This window comes from Halichoerus grypus, chromosome 10 (genome assembly GCF_964656455.1).
Source record: "Halichoerus grypus chromosome 10, mHalGry1.hap1.1, whole genome shotgun sequence".
Classification (NCBI taxonomy): domain Eukaryota; kingdom Metazoa; phylum Chordata; class Mammalia; order Carnivora; family Phocidae; genus Halichoerus; species Halichoerus grypus.
The window spans coordinates 130,857,068-130,874,508 of record NC_135721.1 but is presented as its reverse complement, the minus strand read 5'-3'; the positions used below and the strand labels follow the sequence as shown (position 1 = coordinate 130,874,508).

At 41.8% G+C, this 17,441-nt stretch overlaps 1 protein-coding gene across 1 annotated transcript in view; it reads left to right on the top strand.

Moving 5' to 3' along the window:
- BCAS1 (brain enriched myelin associated protein 1) overlaps positions 1 to 17,441 on the top strand; it is a 112,275-nt gene that overhangs the window by 79,883 nt on the left and 14,951 nt on the right. Inside the window, exons 10-11 of the mRNA XM_036070840.2 lie at positions 5,285 to 5,320; positions 13,421 to 13,594. Coding sequence (XP_035926733.2) covers positions 5,285 to 5,320; positions 13,421 to 13,594 — 210 coding nt within the window. The remainder of the gene's footprint in view (positions 1 to 5,284; positions 5,321 to 13,420; positions 13,595 to 17,441) is intronic.

Below are 17,441 nucleotides of genomic sequence, written 5' to 3'. Positions count from 1 at the left end.
GAGTGGAATATAATTCATAGAGCTGAAAAAAAAATCTAGTAATTTCATCAGAACAGCCATGCCACTTAGCACTCAGTACAAGGCAGGTGATAAATACAGATGCCCCTACGGTGTTCGTTTTATTCTTTGGTCCAGAATCCAGCTGGATTTCTGGAACTCTTTTCTGTTGGCTTTCCATTGTACAGAAATCTTCTTCTGGGTTCTGCCCAGAACACAAACTCCAGTACTTAATGAAAACTTTGGGTGATGTCATTTGGCATTCTGTTCTAATCCTCCTTCCTTCCCAACCACCAATTACTTATTTTTAAAAACCTTTTATCAGCAATATAATGTAGGGAAAAGTTCCCAAGTGAGTCACATGTGTATATCGGTGGCCAGGAAGATGACTTAAGCAACCCATATTCAAACATCATTTATTTTAAAAATTATATATATTAAAAATGCATTTGGGCGCCTGGGTGGCTCAGTTGGTTAAGCGACTGCCTTCGGCTCAGGTCATGATCCTGGAGTCCCGGGATCGAGTCCCGCATCGGGCTCCCTGCTCAGCAGGGAGTCTGCTTCTCCCTCTGACCCTCCTCCCTCTCATGCTCTCTGTCTCTCATTCTCTCTCTCTCAAATAAATAAATAAAATCTTTAAAAAAAAAAATGCATTAGAAAAACTGACCTAGCACATCAAACTCAAGATTTAATATATATTTTGCCTAAGGTGAGACTATCTATATTTAGTTTAAAAAGTAATCCAATTAAAAGGAAAGTGTCACATAATGAATGGTACTGATCTTGAGTACATAATCGTAAATTCGGATCCTCCAAGGAGGGACACTGTGATGGAATTGATGTGCAATAGATTTATTGGAGGAAAACACCGTGAAGCATAAAGGGGAGGGGACAGGAGGAGGTAGAGAGAGCCTTCAGGCCACAATGAGGGTCTGACATGGCAGAAGGGAGACAGGGAAGGAAGGAGGAGAAGGTTGGAAAAGGCACAGACTAAGGGTGGTGCTGAGCCAATGGCTCGGGTCGTGGTCCCAGGGTCCTGGGATCGAGTCCCACAACAGGCTCCCTGCTTGGCGGGGAGTCTGCTTCTCCCTCTGTCCCTCCCCGCTGCTTCTGCTCTCTCTCTCTCTCTCAAATAAATAAAATATTTTTTAAAAAATACAAGTAATAATAGTACCTCATCATAGAAATGAAGATTTAATGAAATCATGCCCTGCAAAACCCCTAGCACCATGCCTCGCACAAAAGTGGCCAATGAATAGTCTTTCCAAACCTATGTCATTTATCTCCTATGTGCTCGGGCTTGTGGACACAGTAACCATGGCCACCTCTTCATTTCTCCATACCCTCCAGTCTGGGGAAGCTTCTAAGCTACTAAGCCTCAAATACTTCATCTGTCCTTATCTTTGGGGTCTATAAGGCATATATTGGTTCCTCTTTGAAATTCAAGCTATTTCCATTGAGAAAAAAAGACAGGACCACTTGACATTCTTCCCCCTAATGGTCAGATTTCATAGAGTTCAGTCTCGCTGTTTTTTTTCTTTTTCACCATTATCTGGCTTTATTTCTTTCGTTGACTGTAAAAATAATGAAGAGAAGCGAAAACCCAAATCACCCCTAAATCTTGCTTTTCCTTCTCCCACCCGATCAGAAAGAACAGCTCTCTATGGAAGTAAAATAGGGACGATGCACTCCTGCAAGAATATTTTCAGTCTCCTCTGTGCTGAGTTTTTTTTGTGTCAAATGCTTTGTGCTAAAGCATTGAAAAGATAACAGCGAACAGCTTGCTGCCTTCTGTAGCTTACATTCTCAAGGGAGGACTTATGTTCTAGTCAAAAACAAAACGAAGACCTTCGTTTTCTTTTCTTTAAATTAGATAAGCTTTGGTTATAAAATCACTGTTGTAAAAACTGTAAAAAAAACAAAGAGAAATGCTAGAAAATTTTGATCTTTCCGCTAACCCAAGCTCTTTCTTCTCCTCTTTTAACTGGGAAGCTTTTAAACAAACGGACTTTGAAGTGTATACGTCTACAATATGAACATCAGAAATAAAATTTTCCCCCTAACGTGCTGTGGATATGAAATTATAAGTTATTTTGATTTATAGTCTTGATTGCTGAAGTCGTTCTTATTATAAAACAAAAATAACACAAATAACCTTTGAGAAAATTAATTTCAAATGATGGCGTATTTGCCAAAAAATGTTTAAAATCCAGTTACCTGGACTCTACATATGCCCCTTATTGTTTTGGGTTCTTTGGGGTACCATTTGATCTGTGACCTCACAGAAGTTACTCACCCTGTTTGAGTTTCTTTTTCTTCATCTGTAGAAGGGTTGGAATAAATGATCTTGAAAAATTCTGGTACGCGGCAAATCTTGCGTAACAGACAGAATCAGAAAGACTGGACTGCATAGCCTTGGACAAACTGCTGGACCACTCCAAGCCTCTGTTTTCTTTTATGTAAATAGGAACACGTTTCTCCCACCGTGTTGTTATGCCAATCCACTAACTGTACACGGAGAGACCCTCTGTGTGCGTGCACACAATTCGTAAATGATACATTGGAAATATCTTCAAAATAGCGCCTTTTCTGCTTTCCTTTGGAGGACACAAATGATGTGGGAAATAACGGGTGCTCTGAAGCCAAAGAGACCCATCATCCAGTCTCGGCTCTGACAACTCCAGGCTGTTTGGATGTGGTCAGGTCACTTAAATCCTCCGTGCCTTGCCTTCCTCAGCTGTGGAAGCAGTGACACCCACCTTTCGTGATTATTGGGAGGATGGAGTGAGAAAAATGAATGCAAAGTGACTGGCCCCGGTCCAGAACAAGGATGTTAGAATCCGGTGTTCATGTGTGGGCTGCAGGTTACAAATGCTCTGGGTGCTTAGAAAAGGTAGCAGTTGGTATAGGTCGTTTTGACCAACAGAACTTTAAAAGTCCCCTGAATCATCTGAGTTACTTGTTTCAAGTACAGATTCCTGTATTTGATCCCAGAATCCCTGGGAATCCTGGTTAAGAAAGTCTGGCATATGGCCGGACAATTCTGGAAGCACTTGAAAGGCGGGCTGAAATGTCTAGGCTTGAGGAAAGGTCTTGGGCCACTGTGAAGTCAGTGAACACAGAAGGGCTGTCACATGATCAAAATGATGCTTCCAGAAGACCCGCTAGCAGCAGGATGTGTGTTGGCTTAAGTGCTACCATGTGACAGTATTTGAAAGAAACATTCTTTTTTGAATGTGCTCTTCAAAGGACAGGAGCCCTTGCTATGCAAGTTTAGACTGATGCATTTCAGGGGCTGTGTTTGGGTCCTTATTCTCAGCAAATATAAATGCCCAAACAGGATCCTGCAGTTTCAAACTGAGTTTTTTGTGGTTATCGTGAATGAGGCTGGGCAGTTTGTTGGCTCAGCATAAAACAGCCAGATGTCCAGCACATCGAAGAAGATCAGAAGTTTCTGGTTTTGAGATTTTAATGGGAATCCCACCCTCTGTGTTTCCTGATTAGCCCCACACCTGACTAGGTTCTACTGACTGGAGAGCTTGAGAACCCAATAAACACCTTTTGGTCTGCAGAGGTGGGACTTGCACTTGAAAATCCTCTCTGGTCTACTTTGAAGTGAGCTGTGCAAGTGTTGTTCTCATCTCTGAACATATTTCTGATGTGGAAGAATCAAGTCCTCTGCCCTCCATCTGAGAGCTCATCTATCGCATGGGACCCACCAAGAGTGGAGAAGAGTGGCCTGCAATCTGGTACCTTTGGTTCCTCCACTCGTGAGCTTTCTACGAGGTGGAAAACATAAGGAGAAAAGGAAGAAGCTGCCCGAGGCCTTCATTTGTCATTGTGTGTTGAGCATGGACACCACACAGGGTGCAGGTACACATGACATGTGAGATCCAGGCTTGGCTCAAAGAATGGGTTCAATAGAAATACTGTTGATAAATGGTCCAAGCTGAAAATTTCATCTAGAGAGAAAGCAAATCTGGTCACGAAGAGAGAAGCTCACACAGTTACTAAAAGATGTGTTTCTGACCCTTGAAATCATTATGGCAGGGGGAAAATTTGGCTCTTAGAACCATCTCCACCACTTCCTAGCTGCGCCAGCTTGAACAAGGGACTTTACCTCCCTGTATCTCCATTTCTCGCGGTAAGTGAGGATCACCATCCTTACCGCTTGGGGCCACTTTCAGTGAAAGGGTGTCTACAAAGCACCTGCATACAACTGGTTTGCAAAATGCAGGAGACGTATTTGTGAATGTCGATTCCTTTCTCCCCTCCTACTGCGTGTTTTAAAGGTAAAAATAAACACAGGACTTGGAACAGAGCGAATATAGGGAAGAGCTCCTAGCCTGGAATCCAAGAGAAGAGATGGTCTATGAACACCCTAAAATTATTTGCAAAATATTTTGTTTCTGTTTATTTTTCTGGGGAGAGAGTCCAGATCTGTCAAGTGAGTCTTGAAGCAGTCTATAAACACCACCACCCCCCGCCAAATTTAAGAACAACGGCAGAGATGAGCTCCACAGTTGAAGCTTAGCAGATGGATGTAATGGTGGTGGCATTGACCTCTGATAGCATTGGGCCAACTGCTCTCCTAATTTGAGGCAGGACTGTGAATGCCAGGATTACTGTAGGGAGGAACAGTGCTTGAAGTTGGGTGTGTTGGACCCCAGCCCTCTGGGCCTCCAGAGGAGGGTTTTAACCAGATTGAACTTGGCCATGATGACATTGGCCCATATGGAGGGGGGATGTAGGAAGCAGCTTCTGATGCCGGCCACTGTCAGAATTAGGCTGAAGACCTCGCTCATGACCCCAGTGCCTGTTTGCTCTATGATTACCATGGGATGGACTCCTCTGGACTTTCTGCTGCAATTTTCCTGAGCAGCTCATTTGTTTTTACCTAACAGTAACTGTGCCCTGTATGATCGATCCTTTTCCTTCTTTTCATCAGCAAGCAACCAGAAAATGTTAAGGCAAATGTGTCACTAACCCATAGCCCAGGCTGTGGTTTGTGTTTTCAGTAGCAATCCCTTCTCCTCACTCCATTCGTGTCCTGGCTGCATCTGGGTGTTTATTTTCCCTTCGCTGCATGTTAAAAATACAGAACAATTTGTATTATCTTGCTGTACTGTTTACTCTTGTGTAAGCCTCCTTCAGGTTCATTTTGGAACCAGGTACGTGTAAGCAATTCAATGTCCAAGAATGGCACCAGAGGGCTGCAAGCCCAACTAACTCTCCATTTTTTTGGGTAACATTCTGACTCTTACTTTTGTTTTTATCTCCCCTTTAGTCAGTTAAAGAGGATTCAGTCCCCGCAGAGGAGAATGTAAGTCATGTATTAAATGGTAGAATCATTCCATGCTCATCTTCCGCATGCTGGACCATTCACTGGGCATTTCAGCTCTGGGGTCCCATGTTCTTGCATGCTCCAATGTCTCCCATCTGCTGTAGACTCTTTCACCCTTTCATGTGATTAGGGACCAATGGGGAATAACACTGGGTGAATATTTGTACCGCCTATTCAATCAATGCAAACTAAACACAGTATCAGAGCAAGTGTCTTTACAATTTGTTAACATTTAGGGGCTGAAAGAGTCTACCAATCATAAGAACATCCTCACACATCCTTAAGGGGCAATGATGCTGCATGCTGGGCTCCTCCATCTTGATTGCTCTTTCACCTCTATTTCCATGGCAACCCAGATTCTCTACTAACTGTGGGCGGTACCCAGGACAGGTAGTGGCCTCAAGCACGAGAGCATCTTACTGCACTCGATGATGAGACTGTTGGTCTTGGGCAGGAGAGCTGACTTCTCGGATCTCCACCTGAGAGACGTAGGTTGAGCCTCGCTGTCCAAACTTTCAAGACAGTGTGTTCACATCTGAAGGGGATGGCTCCATTGAGGCACCCCAAAAATGTAGTTTTCCAAAACCTCTTCCAGGGAGATTAATAAATTGTCCTCATGAGTCATTAGCTTTCTGCTCTGAAAGAAGTACAGTCTTTGGAAAATTTTGGAAGTGGGGATAAGTGAGTTCACAGCTCCTTAAGAGAGAAACCGATCATGATCACTTTGCCAAAGCAAAATATGTTTGGCTCTTTCTAGGTGTCTCTTGTTTGTTAGCCTTGGATGAGGCTTGTGTTTTCGTTTTTATTTAATTGCTGGCATTGAACTGATGTTGAGAATCCAAGTACATTCCAGCAATGTTGCCTGATGTGATGTGGATTGAAAATTAGAATGGCTATGTTATAATTCTTGTTAGGAGAAAGATCTTTCAGATCTGCTTTTTTGTTGTTGCAAATGTTTTCTTTCCCTCCCCAATTCCTGCTCTCCCTCCCTCCTCTCTCCCTCCCTCCTCTCTCCCTCCCTCCTCTCTCCCTCCCTCCTCTCTTCCTCTCTTCTTTCTTTCTTTCTTCTTTCTTTCTTTCTTTCTTTCTTTCTTTCTTTCTTTCTTTCTTTCTCTTTCTTTTTCTTTCTTTCTTTCTTTCTTTCTTTTCTTTTGTTTTCTTTTGTTTTCTTTTTCTTTCCCCCTCACCCTCTCCTTTGACTCAATCTTAGTAGCTCGGCAAAGCTCAGATCTCTCATAATTCCAGAAAATTCTCATGAATTTACCAGCTCTTTTCTATAGAGTCAAAGCCTCTATTTCACCAACATGTGAGAAAGAACTCTGAGTCCTTTTCCCCATGAACTTTAAATTTAAAAGCTGCAGGTTAAGTCTGAAGCATCAATTAGCTTTGAGGTTCTGAGTTTTTTGAAGAGAAACTTGTGTTTAGATGTTTGTGTGCAGTTGCCTGTCTGAGGAACCCCTTGCACCTCGGGTGCTAACATGCAGAGTTGACCTTTGACAGACAAAGAGGAAGTATATCCTTTTCTAATGTGATGTTCAAAACAGAAATATAAATGTGAAACAAAAGTTAAATTACTGACACCAAAAGAGAACAAAAAAGCTGATGAAGATATTAAAGAAAGCAAAGTATTTTCTCAAGAAAATAAAGAAACGTGATCAAAATGGCTTTAAATTACTTGGCCCTACAAGTAACATTTCTGTTTGGAAGCTCCAACATTTCATTGTCTAACAGCCTGTTAGTTGGAGGGAATGAGGCTAAAAGTAGTGATTCTGGGCCCATCATCCCCAAGCTGTGCCACTTCTGGGACCTCAGTTTACTCATCTCTTAAATGGCCACAATGATATTACCTACCCATTAGGGTTCTGGTGAGAATTAAATGGGAACAAGGCATGTAACGTGCATACTTCAGGGCCTGAAACACAGGAAGAATTCAGTCATTCAGGGGACAGCAAACTGCAGCTCACAAGCCAATTCCAGCCCATTGTCTGTGTCCCTGTGGCCCACGAGCTAAAAATGGATTTTACATTTTGAATGATGAAAAAATTGAAAGAAGAATGATACTGCAGGGAACTAAAAATTACACAAATTTGGGACATTTGGGTGGCTCAGTCAGCAAAGTGTCTGACTCTTGATGTCAGCTCAGGTCATGATCTCAGGGTAGTGAGATCGAGCCCCACATGGGGCTCCGTGCTAAGCATGGAGTCTGCTAAGGATTCTCTCTGTCCCTCACCCTCTACCCCTCCCCACCCCTCCCATGCTCATGCTCTCTAAATAAATAAATGAATAAATAAATAAAATGAGAATACCTGTTTTAAAAAAATTACACAAATTTCACATTTCACTGTTTATGAATAAAGTTTTATTAGAACACAGCCATGCTCATTCATTTGCATATCATCTATGGCTGCTTTTCTGCTTCAATGGTAGAGTAGAGTAGTTGGGACAGGGCCCTTGACAGGAAGAGTTTGCTGCCCCTGCAGTAACTGTTAGTGCATAGGAGTTATAATGTGATGAGTGAGCGCTTCCCAGCAATCAGTGATTATTTTGCCCTGTGAAATTACACATCTGTCAGCTGACTCAGTGCCCATATGGAATGAAGGCACGTGTGAAATAATTTGTTTAATTTCCTCCTCCCAAATAAGAGAGATGGCATTAATCAAAACAACGCATAGTACTCTAAACCTCCAAACAGGACCATTAGGTGTGATTAATCCTATTATAAGAGTCCTTTAACTAGCAACTTCTGGCTAAAATATGGTTGGGTTTATTTATTTTTTAATTTCTCTACCATCAGTTTCTATAACCCATCTATCAACCAATGCGAAGCAAAAGACAGAGTGATTTCCACATTTCTCAAAGTTTTTCATGAAGAGAAAAACAAAGCTTTTGAAACCCTCAGAAGTTTAGTGCTTTTCCTAGAATGTGCTTCGGGTCCTATCAGAAATAAAATCTACTACAGAAACTACTGAATCATTCTGCTGTAATCTGAAAACATCTTGGCCATTGCTTAATTAAGTTAATGTTCTAACTCACGGGGGAAAAAAATCTTTCCATCCCAATGACCTATACGATGAAGGAAACAGGTACTTCTGTTGTTTACCCATGAGATTAGTAAGTAATCTCATAGTTGCAAGGGAAAGGAAACTCAACCCAACCTAGATTTGTTTTAAAAAAAGAAATTCACTGTCACTCCTCACTGGGAAGTAGCATTGGTTTTAAATCAGTCCTGATGCAGAACTTCCCTGAGGCTCAGGCTTCCTGACCTGGCTACCTTTCTTCTCACATCCCATCACACAGTCCGGAGTAAAGGAGAGATCGGGCCAGTGGAGACCCTGCAGATGCTGTAGCCTGTTCTCTTTCACGGACTTACGTGGGTTCACAGGCTCTGTGAGTCAGCTCTTGCCAGGCTGTGTTGCGGTAACATCCAAGCCCCACACTTGGCGTTCAACAACAAAGATCCTTTTTTCCCTCACTCATGCTACATGGCAGCCATAGGGTGGCTGTGGCTGATCCACATGGCTTCCTCCTGCTGAGATCTAGACTGAGAAAAACATCCCCTTCATCAAGGACATGCGATTGTCGTGACAAGAGAGAAGACAGCCAGAGGTGAACCATGAGATGGCTCAGAGAGCCTCCACTCAGTCTTGCTTTACGGCATGTCTGCTCCTGTTACATTCGCCAAAGCAAGTCACCCAGCAGTGGGCACAGATGCATGATCCCTTTACAGGAAGCCAGGGTGAATAATTGGGAAAGTAATAAATTCTGCCACATACTCCCATCCCTGAACTCATATGGTCAAGGAGCTAGACCTTGGCTAGGATTGGCTTAGATCTGCTCGAACAACTGCATCCTGATCATGCGGGCTTAAAGTTAAGGAGGGTTGTTCCCCTAAAATAAAACTGAGGTTCCATGAAGAGAATGAGGGAGAATGGTGCCTAGATTGAAAAATAAAATCTTTCCCAGGTCTTTGTAACCAAATAATCACGTTCTAAATTAAATCAGGCAGCCTCTTTAAAAGATTCTTACGTAAAAACTGTTAGTATCAATATTGTGTGTTATGGCGGAGTGTAGGTGGAGGAAATCTATTTTGCTATAAATCAGTTTCCAAAACTCAAGTTCTAGTGAAAACTGTATAATCCAAATTCCAAGAGTAAATATAGTATAACATTTGAGGCAAAAAAGTGAAAACTTTTGCTCCCTTAACGTGTATTGTCTGTGTTAAACGTACTAGCCATCTTCCTGCAAAGTCTAATATCCCCTCTCCTGAAATCAAGCAAGGGGGATTTGATTCTAAAATATAGCACAAATCTGATTTTCATTATATCCATCATACCCAAAATTAAAATGTGCAGATGCAGTTTTTTTTTTTTCTAAATAGAGAGTGACTTTTTCCAAAACCCTGGCCTGGAAGGATATCAGAAAAATATCCAAACAAAAATCAAATTCTATGTCTGTATATGCAAATCAGTTCCTAATTCAGTTCAAATCCTTCTGGATTTCCCCACTGGAAATCAGTGGATTTTCCTTGGCTGCTGAAAGCCAATTTCTTGGCCTGACTTCAAAGTTAATGGGAGTCTCTAGAAGTCCCTCCAACACCAGGCTTTTTTTTTCATACTAAAATAGTTGTGTTTTTATTTTAATTTTTTTATTAACATATAATGTATTATTTGTTTCAGGGGTACAGGTCTGTGATTCATCAGTCTTACACAATTCACAGCGCTCACCATAGCACATACCCTCCCCAATGTCCATCACCCAACCACCCCATCCCTCCCACGCCCCTCCACTCCAGCAACCCTCAGTTTGTTTCTGAAATTAAGAGTCTCTTATGGTTTGTCTCCCTCCCTGGTTTCGTCTTGTTTCATTTTTCCCTCCCTTCCCCTATGATCCTCTGTCTTGTTTCTCAAATTCCTCATATCAGTGAGATCATATGATAATTGTCTTTCTCTGATTGACTTATAAAATAGTTGTGTTTTGAAGAATGGACTCTGGCCTAGGATTTATGAGTTGACACCACTCAAATTTGTAAAGACCCAGCCAGAAAACCATTGGCAATCAAAGAATTGATTGATGAAGTTACTGCCACACAGTCTGATCATTTTATTATGTAATTTTCCCTCTAGGCTCTTGCATACAAAAAAAGAACTTGATGCTTCAAAGGTAGAATAATTCTGAACCCAGATTCAATGAATCAGACTCTGGTCATTACCTACCTAAGGGCTATTTCCCTTTTCTCCACCCTTCTCCCTTTGATCTTAGGCAAGGTTGGCAACTACCACACCCCCAAAGTATTTGATCATGATTAGTCTAAAGCAATTATCCCATTTTTTTTTTCAACAATAATTTGTCTGGGAGTAAGGATGTGACCACTTCTGGCCAGTGAAATGTAGCTGAGGTAAGAAATCAAAATACAGAAGTTCATCTGGAGCAAACCTTTTGCTGTGGCCTTCCTCCCCTTTTTAAGACATTAGGTTGAGGATGTGATGCCTGGAACTGTGGCAGCTATTTTATATCCATGAGGTAACAAATAAAAGGATGAAAACCCAGCATGCCAAGGATGGCAGAGCCAAAGGATAGAAGGAGCCCCGGTTCTTAAAGACATTGTGGAGCCATTAAATCAATCCTAGAACTTCCTACTTGCAAACTTGTTCTATACCATTACTAGTAAAATCACTATTAGGTATTCAGTTACTGGTACACAACACCATCCTCACTGAAATGGCTACTTACCTGTGCTATGACTTTGGCCAAGTCATTCAGTCATTCAGATTCTTCATCTCTAGGATAGGGATAATGTTACTTACTCTGAGCTCTTTAATAATTCAATAATTATTCACTGAGGTAATATATTAAAATATCTTGTATGATGTCAGCCATAGGAAGAGGTAGATATTAATATCATCTCTAAAAAGTGGGATTCCTCATAATTCAGGCCCATGGAATAAACAGCTCTCATAATAGCACAAGTGACAACCACTAGTATTAATTGAGTGGTTGTTATGGGTCAGGCACTGTTCTAAGAACTTTATGCCTGATTTAATTTTGCAAACAACTTCCTGATGTGTATACTGTCCAAGCTGAGAATTGAGAAAACCCAGGTACAGAGATATTGAGTAGAGACCTTGGTCTAGAGCCTCCGTAGGGGTGGAGTGGAGACGTAGGACCAGGCAGGGCTGGAGCTGAAAGCTGCTCTCACGAACACTGCGTCAGACGGCCTGCATTTCAGGCTTACCCCTGCACTCTGGTGGCCAAAGCTTTTTTTCAGAAGTGCAACTGAACTGAATCAGGTCCAGATGTGGAAATCCACGACCACGTCTGACCACCAATCCCAGTATGTCACCTGGCTTCAGTCTCAGCCTGGTTTCCCAAGATGGGCCTGGGTCAGAGTCTGGCAGCCCACAGTAGAAGCCTTCTCACAGACACTTGCGGTCCGGTGTTTTCCTTCTCGAGATGGGACAACTTGACTTGTCCACCAGAGCCCCGACCGCTCCTTTGTGTCTTATGGTCAATCCATGCCGATCTTACCTGCCTGCCTTGCCGCTTTCGGACTTTTGAGTGGATGACTCCCCAACCTAGATTTTTATCTGCAAAGGAAAGATGCTAGAAGTCGTGTCAATATGTTATAAAATGGAAGGTGGAGAGAGACGGCTGTGATTTGGGTGCCATATTTCAGGGTGTTCCCTCATGCTGCTTTGTTAATGCGCACCTTCCTGTTTCACTCGACAATACAGAAATCAAGGGTCCTTCTCAATTTGGATCACTGGGGTCATGTGCAAACCAATGGCATATTCTGCATGAAGGAAAGGAAAATGATTTCTCCACAAGCATACGGGTGTTTTTGGAAATACCTAAGGTCCCTTCCCCCCTCCCTGACAGCAAGTATAAGACGCAGAGGAAGCTGGGGGGTCCGGCACCAGCAAAGACAAATGCAAAGATGCCTTTGGGTCTAGACAGCCTTCCTCTGAGGCAGGGGATGACAAACCTATTGTGTGAAGGGCCAGGCAGTAAATGTTTCAGACTTAACAGGCCACATGTAGTCTCTCTTGCCTGTCTTTCATCTTTTAAAAACGTATTACAACCCTTTAAAAAAAAATGTAAAATCCATCTTAGCTCAGGGCTGTGCTAAAACAGTCTCTGGGATGGATTTTATAGTCGTTTGCCAGCCCCTGCCTGAGGAAACAAAGAAATTATGGAGCCTTCTCCAGGCCAATTAAATCTGTTGCAAGGATCAATGCAAAGTAGAAACTGGCCCAGATGTGACTGGGGCACAGCACAAATGGAGTGAGGCAAGGCAAAAGAACAGAATTTGGAATCAGAACACAGGTGAATCGGACCTTGCATCCAAACCCCCCATAGCTGGCCACCCCTTCTCCCCGACGGACCCTCAGGGGGCACTGAGCTCCCTGGGTACCTTGCTGGGGGCCGTCAGGAACTTCACCATGGTGTTCTTGCCAAGTTCTGTTTTCTTCTGAAAGCAGGAACTTTGGTTAAGAAACAAAGGCAAATGACCGGTCCTGGGTTGGGGTGGGAAGTAAGTTAAGGAGGAGGTCCAGTCTGCTAAATCCAGTGTGGACTTCACACTATCTTTTCCGCAAAGAGGACAAGTCTTCCCAGTTGTGGGGGATCTTAGGGCATGCGATGGAAGGTATCATGGCCACCATCTCCAAGGCTGGACCTTTAAGGAAATGATGACTTCTGATTTTTATACAGACCAGGGGTAAGTCACCTCGATGGCGGACCAAAGAGGGGGGCCTCCTGGAACGGAAGGGGTAGTGAGCCTGCTGTGGACGGCAGTCCCCGGGAAGGGCTTCCTATCTAAGCCTTGTACCTCATGGAGCAGGATTTTTGCCACTTCCGAGTCAGCGTATTTGGCCTTTTTTCCCGAAATTGACTGTTTGAAAGCACACTATAAGACATGGGTGTTCCTTCTCGAAGATGTGCCTGTGTAGAAATGATCATTGGGTCAAACCTGTAGCACGTGGACAAGGGGGCAACCAGGACCCCTCACTTTATAAAGCCTGTTTGGGGGAATGTTTTTTTTTTTTTCACTGTCTTATTACCTGGCAAAATAATTACCAGGTGGTGTGTGAATCACCAGTAGAGGTTGTAAAGTTCGAGGAAGTAGAATCAACCTTACAAACAGTGGATCTCAACGAAGAAGGAGACGCCACACCCGAACCCACAGAAGTAAGATTCAAAAGAGAAGAACGAAAACCACCGAGAACCTCCCTGATGGCGTTTCTCAGACAAATGGTAAGCCACCTGTTTCCAGCCCAGGAAAGCTGAAATACCCAGATCAGCTTTTGCGAGCGAAGGACCCGTCTCAGGTGGGGTGAGCCGTAATTGTAGGTGGTGTAGAGGGGATACACGTGATCTGTCGTGTGCACGGAGACAATTGCTTTTCCTCCTTCTGACCCAATCATTGAGCAAGTCTCAGTTTATTGCTAATGTTCCTTAATCTTTCCTTAATTCCTGCTAACTCCCTTTTTAACAAAGAAAGAGCTGGTCTTGGGTGCTGAGCTTTGGCAGACAGCAGCATCCATGCAGAAGTTAATATTACTGTTCGCTTTCAATTTAATTTCTTTTTAAAGTTTCCTTCTCTGTATGGCAAATGATATTGTTTTTCTCATTATGGTAATGATATGCAGTTTCCTTTGAGAGTACATTTATTTACACAAAGAACATAAGGCATTGTTTAAAGGACTAGGTAAGAAATAGACCAAGTTATATACTGATGTTGGAAAAATTCTGAAAGTGATGTGTGAGTGACACAAATTTGGACAAAGCCGATTTATAAATAATTCCAATTATAAAGTGACAACATAATTTTCGCATAGTGAATGTGTGTAACTCAGTTGGTGAATTTGCCATGGTTTTAGCTTGCAGAAAATGGAAAGAATGTGGGCAGATGTTATTTGGTGTCTCTGAAGTGTCATATACATTAAATAACAAAGCAACCAAGAACTTAAATAATTATAATGCAACAAAACCCAACGTGGTTAGAAGACAAAGAGCAAAAGCCCATGTAAAAGGTCATTGGTTTAATTCTCTTTTAATGAGAAACAAGAATTTCATTATAGTGTACCATTATTTTCAGGAGTATTTGGGAATTTAATCCTTTGAGAAAGCAACCCTTTGGTTTCACAGGCTCTGCCTGTTAAGGAATTCTTTCTAGTCCACAACACAACATAACATAACACAAAACCCTTGCCAGTGGGAGCTGAGGCATATTAGAAATGACTCTGTTAGGAATTGTCAACAGGAATCATCTTCTTTATCATTGGACTCTCGGAGAGTAGGAAATGTAGATAGAGTTAGTAGTGAGCAGGCTGTATGGCTGGGACCCCATCTATGTTCCTGGTCATTTACTCTGCAATTTGGCATCGAAAATGGGGACCAAGATCTGAGATTTTTCGACCAATTTTTACACAATGTCAGGAAAGAAAAGAACATTTGGCCTTTTTCTGGCAACCCATTGACATTACAAATGGCATCCCCAAATAGCTCATCCTAACATTGAGAGTGATCCAACTTTCCCATTTCTGGGTGGAGTTGAGAGATTACCCCCCTGCCCCGCAACATAGCAAATAGTATGACTTTCTTTTCCAAATAACCAACCTGAGACTTCTTCACTTAAAGACAAGAAAATGCAAGAGCCTCCAAATAAAACATGAAAGGTGTCTAAACCACCCACTACATCCATTCAATTCAAATCCTTGAATTCTAATGAGGTCCCACGTTACTTAAATTCACCCTCCAGAGCTATCCGTTAGAGGTTTCTGGGGGATATTTTCTAGCAATAGAAATGGGTACCTCTGAACTGTTAGAGGAACAAGTTGGAAACAAAAGAGTCCTTTATAATTGATTCTCCGTAGAATAGGGATAGAGGTAGAAGAGGACACATTTTTCCGGAGCAATCTTCAGTGGATTCATAGCATCAGGTCTTATTATGTCCATTGTTCTTATTATCTACCGTCCATAGAAAGGGTTATGCCTGGGAGCTTGAACATTATTCCTCTCTATTAATGTTGAAACTCCAAAGCTTCCATGACTTGGGGGATTCTCCCTAAAAATTCCAGATACCCTAGTGATTCTTGTCTTGCAGTCTGTTTTGTTTTCATTATAAAAATATATTACCATTGTGAATAATTCAAATACACAGAAGATGTGGGTTTTCCGGTTCACCGCGATCCCACGACTCCCTGTTGTCACACCCAGCTCACTCATTTATGTCCCTGGCCCTATCCCTGGGGGTATTTGGTGTTGCATCCTTGATATAGCACTACCTCATTCTTTATAACAACTTCATTGAATCCCATCATCTGGATTTATCATACTGGGATTCACCATTGTCTCTTGATGGACATTGGATTTGTTTCCAACTTGTTGCACTTCATTTGGTCATTTTTTCGACAAAGAATTATTGAGTACCCACTGTATTCCAGACATTGGGATATAACGGTAAGTAGACGTGGCCCCTGTCCTCATGGAGAATAAAGCCCAATGAGGAAAACATGTTTATTTTTAACTCTAGGCCATATGCAGTGAGCACCCACCATGTGTCTCATGCACATTGATCTCAGGTCCTTCACTAACTAACCTGATGAACATCCTTGCACACCTACCTTTATGCACATGTGCTAATATCCCCCACAGCATGCATTCCTGGAAGTTGGCTTCAGCAATCGTTTCAGGAAACACTTTGAGCTAACATTGCATGACTTCCAAACTAATTTAAAGTCCCTATTTATGCGGGAGAAAGCAAAACCAAACCAACCCTTCCTCTCAGGGCTTGAAAATCGAGACAACATCTGACTCATCACTGAGGTTTTCATTTTTTATTTTTTGAGCCAAATAAGTGGACGTTTCAAAATGATGTTATATATTGTTAGAAAAATATAAGTTATTTTTAAAATAATTGATTCAATAGAAGAGGAAGCTCAATTGTAAATGTGTCACCCTTGTTTTATAATCAATGTCTCCATTCATCAAATCATTTTTGATTTTCTACCTCCTCGCCTTGGCCTCCCTTAAATTTCTCTCAGAAAACATATTTTGCTGTCCCATGGCACTGTGACTCATGGTTGCATATTTTAAAAAAATAAATGCATTGCCCAGGTTATTTCTAAAGAGATCTTTTTCTTTCTAGAAATTAACCTCTCACAAAAAATAGAAATGGAAAGAATATCACTTTTTAAATAATCTTATTTCAGGAAAAATAAGTATATTTCAGGAGAAATAAATAGAGTCCCCTAAGTCCTTGCACTGCATCCAACACAGGTAGTTCTATCACTTCACAAAAATCCTATGGGCTCCTACAGATTTTCAAAATAATTGCAAAGAGTAGTTAAGACATCTGTCGTGCCCTAAATAGAAAAAGATTCTTATATGTATTAATTCAAGTGTATGTCAAGAAATTGGATATTTGAAGTGCCAGTATATTTTTATAAAGTGAGTGGGTGGAGAACTCTATTCATGTGCCCACAAACCAGGTAGGCAGATGAAACCATACGGTGGTAGATGGGAATATAGAGATATAGATTTATAATTTGTCAATATTAATAACACCCTGTACTTGAAAAGTGCTTTCCTCCTCTGAACCCTTGTCACCTACTGTTTCATTTAATCCTCCTCCTGTCTTTCTTTAGACCATTCATTTTGTAAGAAGCTCTTTGTTGGAATCATGTTCTCAGGCACAGAGAGGGACGGTGAGCTTTCATATTGAGCACATATAAGATCCAAATGAGGATACAGCCAGGAAATCACGGTCTTCCATTGCTTACCTTCAATCTAGAAATCTAATAAAACCTGTTGAAATTGACCATCTGGAGGAAAAAGGAGGATGGTTTGTAATGGTGACTGTAAAACAAAAAAAACAAAAACAGGAGTCTTCCAGCTCAAGTTCTTGATCTCCCATTCTGCCCCAAGTACTGACTATGAAAACAGAGTTGTGTTTCGGGAGGTTTCTGAAAGTAGTGTTTCTCTGGGCAATTTCTATCTCCGCAGCAGCCTGTGTTCCTTTCTACCCTTACAGGAGATTCTGTGGTCACTTGGCACTCTCGGTTAATAATTATAGTAATGATGATAATAGCTACTGTGT